Below are 19,711 nucleotides of genomic sequence, written 5' to 3'. Positions count from 1 at the left end.
GTTCTCCTTCCACTTGTGAGGTAATTGTCCAGGCAAGGGAAAGGTCAGCTTCTAAGTGTAGGTATTCAGAGAGCCATTGTCTCTAATAGGCGCCCCAATCCAGACCTTTATTAACTCTTCCCAGAGTGCCCACTCACGAATGAACCATTTCCTAAGAGGGTTCCTAAGTTTACGTATGGCTCCCAGAACCTTTTTTTCTTATATATTAACTTCAGCAGCAAAAGCATCCCTGGTCCTGGTCAAAAGGACTCTGGCAGCTTTCTTTTCACTTGCTCAAATCATTTTATTCATTTGCTCTAAATGTCACCTGTCTCTACTCCTGTCTGCTGAGGGGAAGAAGTGCATCAGGGTCTCATCTCAGGTGTACTTGAAGTCAGGTGGGTGAAAGCCTGGGAGATGGACCTGGGGGTTGGGGCTCAGAATTGGACTGACCAGGCTGAGGGAGCAGCTGGGTGATGCAGGGGACTTTGCATTGGACCCATCCTAGAGGACTAGTCATGTCACTCATATGCTCTGTGACCTTGGCCAAGTCACTTAACTTCTCTGTGCTTCCGTTACCTCATCTGTAAAATGGGGATTAAGACTGTGAGCCCACGTGGGACAGGGACTGTGTCCAACCGGATTTGCTTGTATCAACCCCATAGGTAAGAATAGTGTCTGGCACAAAGTAAGCACTTAAATACCACAATTATTATTATTATGCTAGGCCTAATCAGTCAATCAATCAGTGGTATCTATTTAGTGCTTACAGTACAACAGAACTGGTAGGTGAGATCCCTGCCAGCAGGAGCTTATAGTCTACAGGAGGAGACATCAAAATAGATTTTGAATAGGGGAAATGGTATAGAAATACTTGCGTAAGTGTTGTGGGGCTGAGCCTGTTATAGGGCAGGGAGGAGGCAAGGGAGGTTCAGGGTAGGGAAGCCTAGATAAGAGTCAGTCAGTCAATCATATTTATTGAGCTCTTACTGTGTGCAGAGCACTGTACTAAGTGCTTGGGGGAGTACCATAAATTAAGGGTGAAGCAACTTGATGTGAGCCCCTTTGTAGGGGCTGTGGCCACCTTTTAGGGGTGGGGACTGGGGGGAGAGGGAATAAGGTGCCCAGCTGGACAGGCCCCTGTGGTTCTGCAGTGGACTTACTGGACATCTGCCAGAAAAGCACAGGCTCCAGGACACTGAATAATAATGGTAATGACACCAGTGTTACTTGTCCAGCGCTTACTATACATAAGATAATCAGGTCAGTCACTGGTCCTACCCTGCATGGGGCTGACAGTCTAAGGGGGTGGGAGAACAGGTTTTAATTCTCCATTTTTACAGACAAGGAGACTGAGGCATGGAGAACATAAGCAACTTGCTCGAGGTCACACAGCAGGAAAGTAGCAGAGTTGGGATTAGAACCCAGGTCCCCTGATTTCCAAGCCTGTGCTCTTACCATTAGGTCACATTGCTTCCCACTGAAAAAGCAATGCCTCCTAGACACTCAGCCCGCTCTTAAACCTGAGCATAACCTGAGCCCCCTCTAGAACATCTGTTTATTCTTGAGTCAGCCCCCAAACTCTAGCATAAGCAAAAACCCACAGAACATCAATCAATCAATGTTATTAAGCTACCACAAGGAGCTCATCCACTAACAGGGGAAACAAACATAAAAATATTTACAACTCGAGTGGGCAAAATAAAAAATGGAGTATATACATACGAGTGCTAAGGAGTGCTAAATGCTAAGACTGTGTATAGTAGGCACTCAGTGCAATGCTCTGCTTTCTTCCAAGAAGCATCCAAGAAAGCCCTCAACACCAGGCTCAACTGGTACCCAGTGCTCTGTAAATACTGGTGGTGATGACTAATTGGCATCTTCTCCCATCCTGGGCTGCCTGGGAGTGGGTCTGACTGAACTCCAAATCTTAGATACATGGACTCCAAACTCATTCCTAGGGTTGAGCTATAACCCTCCTCTCTCAGCCCACTGTTTGCCCTCTTCCACTTCCTTGTACATGTGCCCTCTGGTTTTCTGGGCCCAGCCCTTAAGTTCACATGGATAAGTGTTGGGATGAGAGAGTGTCAGCCCATCTGATGTCTGCCCACACTGGAGGGAAGGGGAGGAAGGGAGGAAGATGCCGAAAGTGGGGTCAGCCAGTCAGTCGATCATATTTACTGGGCATTTACTGTGTGCAGAGCACTGTACTGAATGTTTGGGAGAGTACACTACAACAATAAACAGGCATATTCCCTGCCCACAAGGAGGTTACTCATTTCTTCGCTACCACCACCTCTGGGTCCCCAGCATCCCTAATGCCAACATGCCTGGAGTAAGACCAGCCTCATGGGGCCCCCTGGCTGAGGAAAACCTGAATTTCAACCAGCAACCCAGTCTGCCCAACCCTAGGGGAAGCAGGCAAAGGTTCATTTTATATCCTCATTAGTAAGACTGGCCTCCTCCTGGTGGCTAGGTCCCAAATGGGGCCTCACTTAACTGGGCCTTCTAATGGTCCCCAAGCAATAGGAGGTCAGGGGCTCTTTTTCTTTACACTGAGATGAGTGTGGCCTAGCGGAGAAAGCTCAGGCCTGGGAGACAGGGGACCTGAGTTCTAATCTCCTCTCTGCCACTTGCCGGTGGTGTGACCCCAGGTAGGTCACTTTACAACTTTGGGCCTTAGTTTCCTCTTCTGTAAAATGGGGATTCAGTAACAATAGCAATTATGGTACTTGCTGAGTGCATACTATAGGCCAAGCACGGTTCTAAGTGCTGGAGTAGATACAAGTTAATCAGGTTGGACACAGTCCCTGTTCCACATGGGGCTCACACTCTTATCCCCATTTTACAAATGAGGTGACTGAGGCCCAGAGAAGTGAAGTGACTTGCCCAAGGTCACACAACATAAGCCTGGTGTTGGCAGGGATTGCCTCTCTTTATTGCTTAATTGTACTTTCCAAGCATTTAGTACAGTGCTCTGTACATAGTAAGCTCTCAATAAACACAATTGAATGGATGAATGTGAAGGAGCCAGGATTAGAACCCAGGTCCTTCTGACTCCCAGGCCAGCGCTGTTCCCACTAAGCCATGCTGCTTCTCCCTCCCCTTTAGACTGAAGCCCAGGTGAGACAGGAACCGTGTCTTACCTGCTGATCCAGTTTCTACCCCAGTGCTTAGTACAGTGTCTGATACCTGGTAAGCCATTAACAAACATCACTGTCATCATGGTTATGGAGGTGGGACAATTGGTCAGCCAGCTGCTCTAGGGCGGGTGTCAGGGGATGGAGGCTGGGATCAAGGAGCATGAAATCCCCTCCCTGCAGGCTCATGCCCCCCAGGGCTGGAGCCCCCAGACTTGTCCCAGGAGACAGAGTTCGCTGCCCCCCAGGGGTGGATTTCTTCTCCTCTTCTTACAACTCTGCCCAGCACCACTCCTTCCAGGCAGCTGCATTTTCCTCTCTGCTCCTGTTTCAGGACAGATGGCCTCCCCTGGGCCTGCTGCTCTGGGCGTGGAAGGCTCTGATCCTGGCCTCCAGCCAATTCTCTCCTCTGAGGCTTCTCTGAGCCTTCCTCTCTACAGGTGATAGGCTCCAACCCAGGTGCCCTCCCCAACCACCCTCGCTGCCCAGCTCTGCCCCTTTGGCTCTTAGGGAACTCGGCTTTAAGCCGAGCTTCTCACTCCTAGCCTGGCCCTGACTGGACAGCTTGCTGAGTAACTAATGGTTCCCTGATTTCTCCACTTTCTTTCTTTCTCATCCGGACACTGAGGTGCTGAGGAAAAGGACCTGCTGCCAAAGACAATGCTACTCAAGCCAGCATTCTGAAGATGCAGCTAGCTCGGTGTTACATTTAGATGCAGAAAAATCCAGCCCTTGCTACCCAAATCCACAAATCCACCTTTTGTGCCATTTCCCACTAGTCAGCTCTATCAGCATTGAGCCAAATTGGGATCACTGAAAAACAACAGCATGAAAGTCAGGGGCCACTAAATTTACATTTCTACAGCTGTTCGCTTGGAATAGTAATGACACACTCTGTTTGTCCTAGGTGTCTGTTGTCTGTCACCATAGGCTCAAATTTGTTAATTCATTACCTACCATGTTCTATCCACAGTGTTCTCTTCTGAATAATACTTTAAGATAGAGAGCACTGTAGAGAGTGACTTGTTGGTAGAACATGGTAGACAGGGCTAGAGCTAAAGCACAGGGAGAGAGCACTGTGGGTAGAAACATGGTAATCAACACATTATCAGTCAAATCAATGGTATTTATTGAACACTTCCTGTCTGCATGGCATTGAACTGAGCACTTGGGAGAGTACAATACAAGGGACTTGGTGGATATGTTCCCTGCACACAGTGAGTTACAGTCTAAAGGTTGAGACAGACATTAACATAAATAAGAAGCAGTGTAGATGAGTGAAAAGAGCATGAGCCTGAGAGTCACAGGACCTGGGTTCTAATCCCAGCCCTACCACTTGCCTGCTGTGTGACCTTGGACAAGACCTTTAACTTCTCTGTGCCTCACTTCCCTCATCTGCAAAATGGAAATTCAATACTTGCTCTCTCTCCTATTTAGACTGTGAGGCCCATGTGGGACCTCTTTATCTTCTACCTCCCTTGCCTCAGAACAGTGCTTGACACATGGTAAGTGCTTTAATAGCACAATTATCATTCTTTGTTATTCAATAAGTTACGGGTATGTGCATAAATGCTGGGGGCTAATCAACCATTTGATGATTAGTAAAGGAAGGGGACAACTGAATCAAGGAGATCAAATTATCTTTCAGGAGTCCATATGTGGCAGCACCAAAGTCAAGGTATTTGGAATTACAAGGCTAGCCAACTTTCTTTATGATTGGGAGAGCTAGAACCACACTAAATTTGGCTTCTTGGCCTAGTTTCAACCACCTTCTGGCCCCATTCTATGGCAAAGGGCAATAGAGGATCAGGAACAACAAAATGCTGGAATATACTGCTCTCCTGCATCAGGGCTCTGTTCCCCTTAATCCATCTTGTCTGGGTGGTGGCAGGGTGGATTTAAGGAGGATGGACTTCAGTAAGATATCCAAGAAGCTACAATGGGGAAGCCAAAAACTAAGGAAACAGAGGAAAGAGGTGCAAAGCTCAGATAAAGCATCACAGCTGAATGCTGGGCAAGAACAGAGGGGAAAAGAAGCAATGCCTTTCATGCAAATGTTTCAAGAGGATCAGAAGACGAAGAAGCAGAAGCAAGCAGCAGCAAGTACTAACAAGTAGGAAACACAGTAACAAGACAGGGTTCAGTATTTTTGTATCCAAATCTGGTTGGACTGTCATTTTGCATAAGACTTTTCATCCACAAAGGATGAAAAGTTACCTAGCTACCTTTGTATTTAAAAATGGTTTACTCAAGGTGAAATTCACCCACAGGTAAATACAAAGGTAACTAGGTATATTTGTAAAGCTAATATTCATCTAAATGTAAATAGCAGAGAATTAATCCAAAGAACAGTGTGTGATGAAAATCAGGCAGTTGTACATACTTCAAACATTTTTGGTGGGTATTTATTAAGTGCTTACTATGTGGCAGACACTGTATTAAACACTGGGGTAGATACAAGCTAATCAGGTTGGACACATGTCCCACATGGAGCTCACAGTCTTAATCCCCATTTTACAGATGAGGGAACTGGGGCACAGAGAAGTGAAGTGACCTGCCCTGAGTCACACAGTGGACAAGTGGTGGAGCTGGGATTAGAACCCAGGCCCTCCCTCTGACACCCAGGCCCATGCAGTATCTGCTCTGCCATGCTGCTCCTCATTTATGTGAGTTTCATTTCCTCTCAGGTGGGTCAAAAACTGGTTTAAAGGTTCTCCGCAAAATCCAGCATCCCCCCAATTTTGCCCACTTGTCTGCCCACCTGAGGGGCAAACTGAACTATCTGGTTTGGAGGGAAGTATAGATGGAAGTGGCTCGAGGAAAGGGTTCTTAAAAGCCACTGATGTTTAGCTGCATGGTGGGTCATCTGGGTGCAGACCAGCTACTGTAATCAATAGCAATCTGAGGCGCTGGCCTGGCACCGGGCCAACTGACCGTGACTTTCACTGTGATTAGTGTTCAGTCATTTCTTTTCTCTCCTATATCCTATTACCTCTCCTCTCCTGGAGCCGAACGGCCACTGCGTTCCTGCCCCTTGGACAGGTGGCTGCTGCAGCCAGAGCTAGCCATTTTCTCTCCCTGGGCTCTAAAGGGGTCCAACCTCACTCTAGCCCTCTTCTCCAGCTCCTGCTCCAACCCCGCTCCAGCTCCCCATGCTCAGCGGGACGATGGAAGCAGGCAGACGTCCACCGCCCCAGAGGGGCTGCTGGAAAGTGTGTGGGGCAGCTTTCCCTCACATCTGCTTAATCTCCTCCTTGGTAATCTATGCAATGTTGGGGGCTCTAATTTTTTCATACATTGAAGGACAAAGAAACTCAGAAAACAGAGATTATGATGAGTATCTGGAGGATCTTTGGAAAGTCTCTGAAAAGATTTGGAAAGGTATGTTCAAGCAATTTCTTTCAAAAGAGAAGTATTTCTTCTCTAACTTTTTATATAACCAAATGTGGTGTTTTAGTGGCTTTAAGATAATGTACAGTTTTTTGTGAATTTACATTTATTTCTTTCTATATTTTTAGGACCAATCTCATTTTTAATAAGGTTGAAAAAGGAAAAAAGTCTAGAGCAAACCTCCTGTTGTTCCATGTGCTGTTCTATGTGTGCAGCTGTAGAAAAGTGCTTGTCCATTGAATAAAAACCACATTTGACAGAGACCTGGTGTGAGAATAAAGAGGAGGGGAAGGAGGAGGATGGGGAGGGCAGTTCACGGGTGGGTAGATGGGGGAAAGAGATGAGGAGGATGAGGAGGATTAAGAGATAGACAAAAAGGAAGAGGATATGGAGAAGGAGGCAGAGAAAGAGGATGAGGAGAATGACAAAGAGGATGATGAGGAGGACGAGGACAAGGAGGAGGATGAGAGAGAATGAAAATGACGACCAGGATGACGAGGTTGACAAGTGGATGAGGACATTAAAAAGATGGAGGATGGGAAGAGAAGTAGCCTAGCTCAGTGGAAAGAGCCCGGGCTTTGGAGTCAGAGGTCATGGGTTCAAATCCCTGCTCCGCCAACTGTCAGCTGTGTGACTTCGGGCAAGTCACTTAACTTCTCTGTGCCTCAGTTACCTCATCTGTAAAATGGGGATTAAAACTGTGAGCCCCCCGTGGGACAACCTGATCATGTTGTAATCTCCCCAGTGCTTTGAACAGTGCTTTGCACATAGTAAGTGCTTAACAAATACCATCATTATTTATTATTATTATTATTGTCTTATTTTGATTTTCAGGGGAAACTAAGTTTAAGAGGTGCTGAGAACGCCTTCATCGATTTATCTCTCTGGGGTCCTTACATTAACGGCTCTCTCAAAGCTGCTTTTTTATGCTTCTTGGCCAAATCTCTTCACTGGCACAGAGGAAAAGTCTGGGGTCTCTCCATACCCCTTCTTTTCCTTCTCCCAGCAGCAGAAATGGGTGAAGACTTGAGTAGACTCAGAACATTGGGTGCTTTCGTCTTAATTGCCTTATTCTGAAGTCCTCCCTCCCTCTGGCCTTTGGAGCAATTCACTAAAATGTTGACTAGCTTTTGGAAGCAAAGCCTGGACCCAGCCTTGGTGATCTAATAAGAGGAGATGAAGGGCAGGGGTGAGGCTTGGTGATCCTTATGTATTCCCAGGGCTCAGAACAGGCTGCAGCTTTGGCTGCCAAATGTAAAGGGAATTATCAGGTACTGGTTAATATCTCCTAGAACTCTCTCCAAAGTCAATCAAGCCCCCTATCTCCTCAGGGACTCCACCCACATTGCTCTAAGAATTAGGCTTAAGGGAAGTGGTGATTTTCATCTATCTCCTAGATCTTCTTTGAGGCTGTCTCTCTGTTGCCGAATTGTTCTTTCCAAATGCTTAGTACAGTGCTGTGCACACAGTAAGTGCTCAATAAGTGACTGATTGACTGAACAAATAATAATTATCATTATTATGTTTAAGTGCTTACTACATGTCAAACACTGTTCTAAGCTGTAGGGTAGATACGAGTTAATCATGTCTGACAGTCTCTGTCCCACATGGGGCTCAGTCAAAGTAGAAGAGAGAACAGGATATCGAACCCTCATTTTACAGATGAGGGAACTGAGGCACAGAGAAATTAAGTGGCTTGCCCAAGGTCCCACAGCAGACAGGTGGTGGAGCCTGGATGAGAACCCAGGTCTTCTGACTTCCAAGCCCATGCTCTTTCTACTAGGCCACACTGCTCCTCTACAAAAAAGCTTCTGCAGGGGAACATATCATCATTGTGCCCCAGAGGTTCCTGGAAGGCTGGGACAACTGACTGGAAGACTTATTAGGAAGCAGATTGGCCTAACTGAATCAATCAATGGTATTTACTGAGCACTTACTATGTGCAGAGCATCATACTAAGCACTTGGGAAGGTATAATACAACAAAACACGTGGACACATTTCCTGCCCATATAAGCTTATGGTCTAGAGATGAACTGAGCACGGTTCTGGGAGTCAGAGGACCGGTATTCTAATCCCAGTGCTGACAATTGTCTGCTGTATGTCCTTGGGAAAGCCACTTAACTTCTCAATGTCTTAGTTTCCGCATCTGTAAAATGAGGATTCACTACCCCTTCTCCCTCCCCTCTAAGACTGTAAACTCCACATGGGACAGAGACAGTTTCTGGTCTGATTATACTGTACCTACCCAGACACTCGGCATATAGTAAGTGCTTAGCAAATGCTACAGTCATTATCTGCTGAAAAACAGGAGGCAAATCAGTCTAGAGATGTTGGGGATGGTTGCTTCTAAAGGGCAGCCTTACTTCACTCTGCTGTCTGGATCATTTTTCTACAAAAGCATTCAGCCCATGTTTCCCCACACCTCAAGAACCTCTAGTATTTGCCCATCCACCTCTACATCAAACAGAACCTCCTTGCCATCATCTTTAAAGCACTCAATCAACAATTTGCAGTCTAGAGCGGGAGGCAGATATTCATATAAATCAATAAATTATGGACATATAAGTGCTGTGGGGCTTTGGGGGTAGTGGTGAGTAAAGGGAGTAAGTCAGGGTGATGCAGAAGGGAGTGGGAAAAGAGGAGATGAGGGCTTAGTCAGGGAAGGCCTCTTGGAGATGTGCCTTCAATAAGGCTTTAAAAGTCAGGGGAGAGTAATTGTCCATTGGATGTGAAAAGGAATGGCATTCCAGGCTAGAGGCAGGATGTAGCTGAGTGGCCAGTGAGAGACAGGCAAGATCTAGATGCAGTCAGTATGTCAGCATTAGAGGAGTAAGGTGTGCAGGCTGGGTTGTAGTAGGAGAGCAGTGAAGTGAGGTAGGAGGCGGCAGCAAGGTGATTGAGTGCTTTGAAGTCAATGGAAAGGAGTTTCTGTTTGTTGCAGAGGTGGATGGGCAACCACCGGAGGGTCTTGAGGAGTGGGGGACATGGACTGAGCGTTTTTTGTAGAAAAATCAACCAAGCAGCGGAGTGAAGTATGGACTGGAGTGGAGAGAGACAAGAGGCAGGGAGGTCAGCAAGGAGGCTGCTACAGTAATCAAGACTGGATAGGTTAAGTGCTTGGATTAACATGGTAGCCATTTAGATAGAGAGGAAAGGGAGGAATTTTGTGATGATGTGAAGGTTGAACCGTCAGGATTTAGTGATAGATTGAATACTTGAGTTGAATAATAGAGAGGAGTCAAGCATAATGCTAAGGTTATGGGCTTGTGAGACAGGAATGATGGTGGTTCTACATCTACGTCTACAGTAATGGGAAAGTCAGGGGGAGGGCAGGATTTTGGTGGGAAGATAAGGAGTTCTGTTTTAGACATGCTAAGTTTGAGCTGATGGTAGGACATCCAAGTAGAGATGTCTTGAAGGCAGGAGGAAATGTGAAACTGCAGAAAGAGAAAGAGATCAGGGCTGAAGATATAGATTTAGGAATTGTCTGCATAGAGGTATGGGGAGGGGCTGGGGGGACAGGGGATTTGAGGAGGAAGTTAAGCATCTGAAACAGCTGGAGTGGCATCCAACTTTGACCCTCTTATTTATGTGCTAGGAAACAAGACAGAGGAAATGAGGAAAGAGCTATTCAAGAGTGACATCAAGGAGCAGCTCTACGGTATTAAATTAAAATGGCTTGCTAAACCCAGTGAGTGGTCTTTCTTGGGATCCCTGTTTTTCTGCTGCACTGTTTTCACCACAGTGGGTAAGTTCTGCAGTTCTGTGTGTTTCTTTCCACCTGCTAAGTCTCGAGTTCAAATCCCCATCAAGATCTGCCAGATTGGAAATGCCCTATAAAGGGGTGAAAACATAATCCACTTTGTCTTGGTCTCTGTATTTCCTTGGGGGAGAAAGGAAGTTCCCCAGTGGCAAATACGTCACTGAACCACAAGGCTGGAGGGGATTTCTAGACTGTGAGCCTGCTGTTGGGTAGGGACTGTCTCTGTATGTTGCCAACTTGTACTTCCCAAGCGCTTAGTACAGTGCTATGCACACAGTAAGCGCTCAATAAATATGATTGAATGAATAAATGAATTTCAAGAGGTCATCTATTCGATCCCACCACACCCACACAAGGTCATGTTTAAATCATCCCACCCAGATGAGGATGAATCCTTCCTTCCAAAGTGAACTTCTACAAGCAATGCCAACACCCTAGATTTGAAATTTCCACCATTCACTGGGGAGATTTTTTTGATGGCTACCTCTTAAGCCCTTACTATGTGCCAATCAATCAGATTTACTAAGCACTTACTGTGTGCAGAGCACTGTACTAAGCACTTGGGAGAGTACAATATAAGAGTTGGTAGAAATGTTCCCTGTCCACAATGAGTTTATATTTTAGAGGCGGGGAGGCTGGGGTAGATCCAAACTAATCAGATTGTAAACAGTCCATGTCCCACATGGAGCTCACAGTGTTAATCCCCCTTTTTCAGATGAGGTAACAGAGGCACAGAGAAGTGAAGTGATTTGCCCAAGGTCACAGCAGACAAGTGGCAGAGTTGAGATTAGAACGCAGGTCCTTCTGACTCCCAGGCCTGGGCTTTATCCACTAGGCCACACTGCTTCTCCCGGGAGTTTCTTTTGAAAATTTTTGAAATGTTTTGCTTCTACTATACAACAGTCTGTTCCAGCAACAGTGGGGTAATTACTCTTAACATAGGAGGGAAATTGTTCCAACAAAACGACCTACCCAATTAGAATGTAAGCTCCTCAGGTCAGAGAGAGTATCCTTTTACTTCTATTCCTCTAACCTAACTGTCCAGTACAGTGCTCTGCATACAGTTGGTGCTCAATAGAGCCCTCTGGATACAAATGAGGGGACATCTACTTCATTCATGATACACTTGGTTCAAGGGATGACCACTCTCCCTACCTTATTAAAAGCCTTATTAAAAACACATCTCTTCCAAGAGGTATTTCATCTTCTCCCACTCCCACATCACCCTCACACTAGGATATGCACCCTTTTTTCACTCCTCACTCAGCCCCACAGCACTGAGGTACATAGCCATAATTTATTTATATTCAGGTCGGTCTCCCCCTCTAGACTGTAACTCATTGTGGGCAGGGAATGTAACGTCCATCTCTGTTCATTCATTCAATTGTATTTATTGAGTACTTACTGTGTGCAGAGCACTGTACTAAGTGCTTGGGAATTACAAGTTAGCAACATATAGAGACGGTCCCTACCCAACAGCGGGCTCACAGTCTTGTTATATCACATTCTCCCAAGCACTTAGTATAGTGCTCTGCATGCAGTAAGTGCTCTATAAATACCACTGATTAATTGATTCTGCCAGAACACATCTTCTCACCACACTTTTGGATAGAGCATAACGGCAGAATTAGGGAACATTCTTCTGACAGCAAACATCTGTAGGGAAACAGAGCATTGTGGTTTGGGATAAAATGGTTGTGGGTGTGCAGATGGAGTAGGACACAGGCTGTGTTCCATAACACCAATTTTCCTTAACTTGGAATGCTATAAGAATATAACCACTGTGTTATAGAACTCAGCAAACCTTGTTTTATTTAAAGCCAATGCTTTTGTTTAAAGCACATCTGGTCATTGTTATCTGTATTGATGCTATTCACATTTTCAAGAATGTCCTCTTCCATCTCCTGGAAATTCTCACCTCCTTCTATTACTTCCCTCGTAGCCAGACTGAGAGAAAACAAGGAAATACATTCAGAATATCTCCTGGGCACAGATTCATGTGAAAGCCATGTTAACAGGGTAAAGAAAGGACAGGAAGTCACGGTAATTGTCTCTAAGGCTCCATTGGTTTTCATAAGGCCCATTGATTCCTTTGGGTTCCACTATGACTTCTTCAAGCCAGGGGGTCTCTGGTCCCCAGTCTGCTTTCGCACCTGAAACCTCACACCTAAAGTTTCCAGCCTGCTGTTCCCACTGACTTGGTTTCAGCAGATTCTCTACTAGAATTCATTCTTTTCATTCATTTCATTCTTTTGTATTAATTGAGTGCTTACTGTATGCAAAGCACTGTATTAAGTGCTTGGGAGAGTACAATATAAAAATAAACAGACACATTGCTGCCCACAATGAGCTCACAGTCAAGACGGGGGGACAGACATTAGTATAAATAAACAAATTACAGATATATACATACATGCTGTGGGGATGGGAGGGAGGATAAATGAAGGAGCAAGTAATTGTAGTGCAGAAGGGAGTGGGAGGAGAGGAAAGGAGAGCTTAGTCAGGGAAGACTTTTTGGAAGAGATGTGCCTTCAATAAGGTTTTGAAGCGGGGGAGAGCAATTTATCTGTTTTGAGGAGGGTGAATGTTCCGGGCCAGAGGTAAGATGTAGGTGAGAGGTTGGCAGTGAGATAGATGAGATCGAGGTACAGTGAGAAGGTTAGCATTAGAGGAATGAAGTCTGTGGACTGGATTGTAGTAGGAGAGTAGGGAGGTGAGGTAGGAGGGGGTCACAGAAGCGGAGAACAGAACCAAAAGCTGAAAGGTCCAAATCAGCATCCAGCAGATCTCAGATGTTGCCTCACAGGACAAGCAGAAAGGAGAATTAATTGAATAAGATTTTTGGAAAAAACATTTTCCACATTTAACAACTTTAACCTTTCCTTAGGGTTAGGATTAATAGCCTGCAAACCTGTCCTCCAACTTGTTCCAAAAGCCATTAGATCTGAGGAGGGCTGTGTCCCTGTCCCATTGCCACAGGGGCTGGAAAACATTCTTAATCCAGCCTTATTTAGAGCTTTTTAACAAGGCAGTGTATGAGCTCAGCACCACTATTCCTCCTTCCCTGGCGTGTTCTTCTCCTCCACCTTGATGATTAAATTACTTCTACATGCTTTGACTATCAGTCCGCTTCAAGAAGTGCAGCGGGGCCAGAGAGAATCTTGTCATCCTAGCTTGCATTTCCTTTCTCTTCTTACTGACCCTCCCTTGTGGAGAAAATAATAACAATAACAATAATAATAATAGTGATATTTGTTTAGCATTCACTATATGCCAGGTACTCTACTAAGTGTTGGGTTGGATACAAGCAAATAGGGTTGGACACAGTCTCTGCCCTAAATGGGCTCATAGTCTCAATCCCCATTTTACAAATGAGGCAACTTCTCCAAGATCACCCAGCAGACAAGTGGCAGAGCCAGGATTAGAACCCATGACCTTCTGACTCCCAAGCCCATGCTCTATCCACTCTACCACCCACTCACATTTTCCTTAACCAATAATTTTCATTTGTAATTTCATCTCATTAATTTCCTCTATCTCCCAGAGTCTACAGACTCCAGCCCTGCCATTAGTAACATGATAATTGATTTTTCTCTGCTCTGCTTCAATTTCTCCCTTCATTACAGGCCCATGGACTTATCATCTCTGTATATAGTATGAGAATTGTTCTGCTAATGCCCCTCAGCTCCACTGTTTCATTAATTTATCAAAAAGAAGTCAATTGCCTGGAGTCTTGACTACTAGCCAGGATTCGTTGCTCTGATCAGTCAGCCAGTGGTATTTATCGAGCGCTTTCTGTGAGCAGAGCACTGTACTAAGCACTTGGGAGAGTAGAATATAACAGAATTGATAGACATGTTCTCTGCCCACAAAGAATATACATTCTAGAGTCTACAGTCTGATATTGTGACTGTAATAATAAATAATGTTTTAAGTGCATACTTTATGCCAAGCACTGTGCTAAGCTCTGGCATAAATACAAGATAATCAGGTTGGACACAGTCCCCGTCCCTCATGGGGCTCACGGTCCCAAAATAAGAGGGAATCTACTCTCCAGTTTCTTTCTCAAAACAGTTTAAGGTAATAATTTTCAAACACATTCTGGGTTTCATACTTATGTTGATGAGGAGGAGGAAGACGACGAGGATGTTACTGGCCCATTCACCAACTAGTCAATGGAAGCTAAGCAATATTGTTGTACCTGTGGATGCAATCCACTGCAGAGATAAAAGCATCCTGTCCAGTTGTTTAATTAGGGATTTAACAGCATTTGCACTTATTACTGAGCTAGTTTTCCTTAAGTCTCTCCTCACATTTTTTTCTGCCAATTACCGTATGACTCTACCCTACATATGTCAAAAGTAAAGTTGCTCTCTGCCTCAATCTTCTCTTTGGCTTTTTATGGAATGCATAATAAATTACTTACTCTTAGCTCTTAGGATCCCACACAAACCATTTCCAGGCATTTCTGGATCTTTGACTGGAGCTCCAGAGGGAATTTAGGGCAAATCGGAAGAGGCAATCTAAGTAGGCTCTCACCCAGTACAAAATAATTTGACCTTATTTTCAGATCAAAAGCATCATGGGACATTTGTGGCCCTTTGTTCTGCTGGAGGAAGGTGGGAACAGGTGGCAGGAAGACTCAGGATGAGGAGTCAGACAACACTCACATGCTGTGCTGAGCATTAAACTAGTGTTAAAGAACCAAAGGGCCTCCATAAATGATTTCTTTCCTCAAGGAACTTATGATCCAATGGGAAAATCCTCTGGACTGTAAGTTCGTTGTGGTCAGGGAGTGTGTTGGTTTATTTTTGTATTGTACTCTCCAAAGTGCTTAGAACAGTGCTCTGCATACAATAAGTGCTCAATAAATACAATTAAATTAATGAGAAATTTAAAATGTACAAATAAAGCAACTGAACATTAAAAACCCAAAAAAGCAGTATGGCCTAGTGGAAAGACCACGGGTCTGGGAGTCAGAGGACCTGGGTTCTAAAACTGGCCCTTCCACTTGTCTGCAGTGAGACCTTGAGCAGATAAATGATTCAGTTACCCCATCTGTAAAATGGGGGGTTTAAATCCCACTTTCTCCTTTTTATACTGTAAGCCCCAAGTGGGACGGGACTGGGTCCAACCTGCTTAACTTGTATCTACCCCAGTGCTTAGAACAGTGCTTGGCACATAAGTGCTTAACAATTACTATAACTATTATTAAGACATATATGATTCCCATGTGGTATTTGGACTGTGTCCAATCTGGTTATCTTGTAATGCACTACGTCCTACTTCTGGCCTGGAATGCCCTCCCTCCTCACATCCACCAAGCTAGTACACTTCCTCTCTTCAAAGGCCTACTGAAAGCTCACCTCCTCCAGGAGGCCTCAGATTGAGCACTCCCTTTCCTCTGCTCCTCCTCCCCATAGCCCTTACTGCCTCCCTCTGCTCTACCCCCTCTCGCCATCCCACAGCACTTCTGTATAATTGTACAAATTTATTATTATATTTATTTTATTAATGATGTGCATATATCTAATTCTATTTATTTATTTATTGATGCCTGTCTACTTGTTTTGTTTTATTGTCTGTCTCCCCCCTTCTAGATTGTGAGCCCATTGTTGGGTAGGGATTGTCTCTGTTGCCAAATTGTACTTTCCAAGCGCTTAGTACAGTGCTCTGCACACAGTAAATGTTCAATAAATACCACTGAATGAATTCCCCCAAGTGTTCTGCTTTACCACAGTTTTTAAGCCTAGCTTCCTCCCTGCTTATAAAACATTCTGTTTTTGCTGAAAGACGTAGCACAAAAAAGTGACTTATTAGATGTCTAGAGGTTGTTTAAAACAACACCATATTTGAGGTCCAGATCAATTAATAGTATTTATTGAGTGCCTTTTGTACATAGGTTTGGGAGAGTGCAACAGAATTGGAAGACAGAAGTGATGCAGGAATTTTTGGAAGGAACTCCTGGTCAGGTTCATTATTTTCTTCCAACTAAAAAAAGATTATAAAAAGTGTTGTATGGGGGAAAACCAGTGATCCAATCAGCCCAGGATTCTTTCTCCAACAGCTTTGTTGTTTCTTTTTAAATAGAAGTTGTTAAGCATTTACTATGTTCCGGGCACAGTACTTAGCACTGGGCATAAATACAAGCTAATCAGATTGGACATTGTCCATGTCCCATGTGAGTCTCACAGTCTTAATCCTCGTTTTACAGATGAAGGAATTGAGGCACAGAGCAGTTAAATGACTTCCCTAAGGTCACACAGCAGACATTTGGTGGAGCTGGAATTAGAACTTAGGTTCTCTTACTCCCAGGCCTGTGCTCTTTCCACTAGGCCATGCAGCTTCTCAGTGACATAAAGGATGCTTGGAAGAACAGCAATAATAATAATTATTATTATTATCAATCAATCGTATTTATTGAGCGCTTACTGTGTGCAGAGCACTGTACTAAGTGCTTGGGAAGTACAAGTACAAGTAGAGACAGTCCCTACCCAACAGTGGGCTCATAGTCTTATCATCACTATCATAAAGATTTTTATTAAGCACTTTTTGCTCCAAGCACTCTACAAGGGCTGGGGCAGATAAGATAATCAGATCGAACATAGTCCCTGTCCCGCATGGGGCACACAATCTAAGAAGTAGAGAGAGAAGGGATACTATCCCTGTTTTAAAGATGAAAAAAAAAAAATGTGAGCCCAGAGGATAAGTAACTTGGTCAAAGTGAACCAGCAGGCCAGTGGTAGAATTGGAATTAGAACCCAGGCCTCCTGACTCTCAATCGAAAGGGAAGGAAGAACGGATATTTAATCCCATTTTATGTGTGAGGAAAATGAGACAGAGCAGTTCAGTGACTTGCCCAAGGTTACACAACAGGCAAGTGACAGAGCTGGGATTAGAACCCAGGTGTTCTGGCTCTTGGTCCTATGCTCTTTCCACTAGGCCACATTGCTTCGAAAGGCTAGTATTTCTAAGATTTACCCATGAATTGTCATTCTGAGGAGTAAGAATATAGTCCAAGCTGTCTTTCACACAAATTCTTCTTTTCATTCTTAGGTTACGGCCACATATACCCCATAACACGCCTTGGAAAATACCTCTGTATGTTTTACGCCCTTTTTGGAATACCTTTAATGTTCTTGGTCTTGTCCGACGTCGGAGACACCCTAGCATCCATCCTTTCCATGACTTATAATAAATTCAGGAAATTTCACTTCCTAAAATTGTGGTCCAGATTTTCTTGTATGAAAGGAAGACAGTTGAGGCCTGATCAAGACTCACTTTTTATAGCTATGAGTAAATCGAGAAGCGTCTCAGAAGAACCAGCATTTCCAATTTCTGGAAGAAGGCATTCTCTTCAGTGCCAAGACGAACCATTGGAGGCAAGGCAGCAGCAAAGCACACTGCAACTCCCATTCAGAGCTACAGAAAGATGTAATTCGTGTCCTGAGCTGGATACTGGAAACCTGGTATTTCCCACGATAGGAAACACTGATGACATTGGAAGAGAAATGGAAAAACTAGACATTCCCATCATACTAATTGTTCTCATCGTTTTTGCTTATATCTCTTGTGCGGCTGCAATTCTGCCCATTTGGGAAACAGAACTGAATTTTGAGGAAGCTTTTTACTTTTGCTTTGTGACACTGACCACGATTGGGTTTGGGGATGTCGTTCTGCAGCATCCAAATTTCTTCATGTTTTTCTCAATATACATTGTCATCGGGATGGAAATTGTGTTCATTGTTTTTAAACTGCTCCAGGACCGACTGGTCAATTTTTATAGAAAGACCATGTCATTTGTTATAAAAGGGAAAAAATTCTCACCCTTTTGAAAAGTGAAAATCATACCTGTCTGAAATACTAATGGGTATTTCACTTTCCCAAGTTGGTTTTGGTAGGATATGAGCTGTATGTTTACATGACTTTATCTTGATACACCAAACCATTGAAAGCTAATGACTGCCCCAGAGCTGCACGCTTGTAACTTTATGGGCTGCAAATGGTCTAACTAAAACTTGGATATTTGCCCCTAGAGTACAAGTTTTGTAGGGAGAAAAATCTCACCACTGCCTAATGTACAATTTATTTTTCAGTTCATAGTGGAAAACAGATATAATTTCCAACACACCTGGTTGTATCAGTCATAGACTAATGTCAGATACAGGTTTATTTATTCCACTTTTATGTTTTTTTGGACATACATTTGTAGTTACCAGTAGTTTCTGTCCCTCTGCCTCCTATTATATAATAATTGGGGTATTTGTTAAGCACAAACTATATACTAAGCACTGTGCTAGATACTACGGTAGGTACAAGATGAGCAGATTGGACACATTGCCTTCCTCACTTCGGGCTCACAGTCTAACAGGGAGTAATGAGCCCCCCATGGGACAACCTGATCACCTTGTATCCTCCCCAGCGCTTAGAACAGTGCTTTGCACATAGTAAGTGCTTAATAAATGCCATTTAAAAAAGTGCTTACTAGGAGAATGCAGCATGACCTAGTGGTTAGACCACAGGCCTGGGAGTCAGAAGGACCTTTGTTCTAATCCTGGCTCTGCCACTTGTCTGTTATGTGGCCTTGGTGAAGTCACTTCACTTCTTTATGCCTCAGTTTCCTCATCTGTAAAATGGGGGTTAAGATTGTGAGTCCCATGTGGGACATGGCTATGTCCAACCTGATGAGCTTGTATCTACCCCAGAACTTAGAACAGTGCCTGGCACATAATAAGAGCTTAACAAATACCATGCTCTAGACTGTAAGCTTGTCTTTAGACTGTAAACTCACTGTGGGCAGTTACTGTATCTGTTATATTGTTATACTGTACTCTCTCAAACACTTAGTACAGTGTTCTGCCACAATAAGTGCCATTGATTTTTTGATTTATGCTCATTTTACAGTTGAAGAAACTGAAGCATGGAGAACTTAATTGGCTTACCCAAGGTGACACACAGGAGGGAAGTGGTAGAGCTGGAATTAGAACCCAGATCTCCTGACTCCCAGACATAGCTTCAACTACCATCTCTACAAGGATGACTCCTGAATCTATCTCCAGCCCTGACTCCTCTCCTTCCCTGTAGTCTCACACTTCTTCCCGCATTCAGGACATCTCTGCTTGGCTATGCCACTAACACCTCAAGCTTAACATGTCCAAAACAGAATTCCTCATCTTCCCACCCAAACCTTCTCTTCCCGACTTTCCCATCAGAGTATACTACATCACCACCTTCCGTGTTTCTCAAGGACCTTGGCATTATCTTCGACTCAACTCTCTCATTCAACCCACACATTCACCCTGTCATCAAATATTGTCGGCTCCACCTTCACAACATCTCCAGATTCCATCCTTTCTTCTCCAAGTTGCTAAGCAGCGTAGCTCAGTGGAAAGAGCACAGGCTTTGGAGACAGTGGTCATGGGTTCAGATCCCAGCTT

General features: G+C 44.3%; 1 protein-coding gene across 1 annotated transcript; it reads left to right on the top strand.

Moving 5' to 3' along the window:
• Positions 1-5,026: 5,026 nt before the first annotated feature.
• Positions 5,027-18,109, top strand: KCNK18 (potassium two pore domain channel subfamily K member 18). The gene is made up of 5 exons (XM_038758611.1): positions 5,027-5,222; positions 6,243-6,478; positions 7,155-7,169; positions 10,124-10,259; positions 17,331-18,109. The coding sequence occupies exons 1-5, from the start codon at positions 5,027-5,029 to the stop codon at positions 18,107-18,109; spliced, it is 1,362 nt and encodes a 453-aa protein (XP_038614539.1).
• Positions 18,110-19,711: the final 1,602 nt, after the last annotated feature.

The sequence above is a fragment of the Tachyglossus aculeatus genome, chromosome 16 (assembly GCF_015852505.1).
Source record: "Tachyglossus aculeatus isolate mTacAcu1 chromosome 16, mTacAcu1.pri, whole genome shotgun sequence".
Taxonomy (NCBI): Eukaryota; Metazoa; Chordata; class Mammalia; order Monotremata; family Tachyglossidae; genus Tachyglossus; species Tachyglossus aculeatus.
Note: the sequence above shows the minus strand (reverse complement) of the source record. Positions and strands in the feature narration are given on the sequence as shown.

What these genes read in the sequence shown, in the direction of transcription:
- KCNK18 (XM_038758611.1), top strand. Translation starts at nt 5,027, where the DNA reads ATGGACTTCAGTAAGATATCCAAGAAGCTACAATGGGGAAGCCAAAAA. An exon ending in GCAGAAGCAAGCAGCAGCAA is followed by an intron (nt 5,223 to 6,242) that starts GTACTAACAAGT and finishes CCTCTTCTCCAG; the next exon opens with CTCCTGCTCCAACCCCGCTC. An exon ending in CACTGTTTTCACCACAGTGG is followed by an intron (nt 10,260 to 17,330) that starts GTAAGTTCTGCA and finishes TTTCATTCTTAG; the next exon opens with GTTACGGCCACATATACCCC.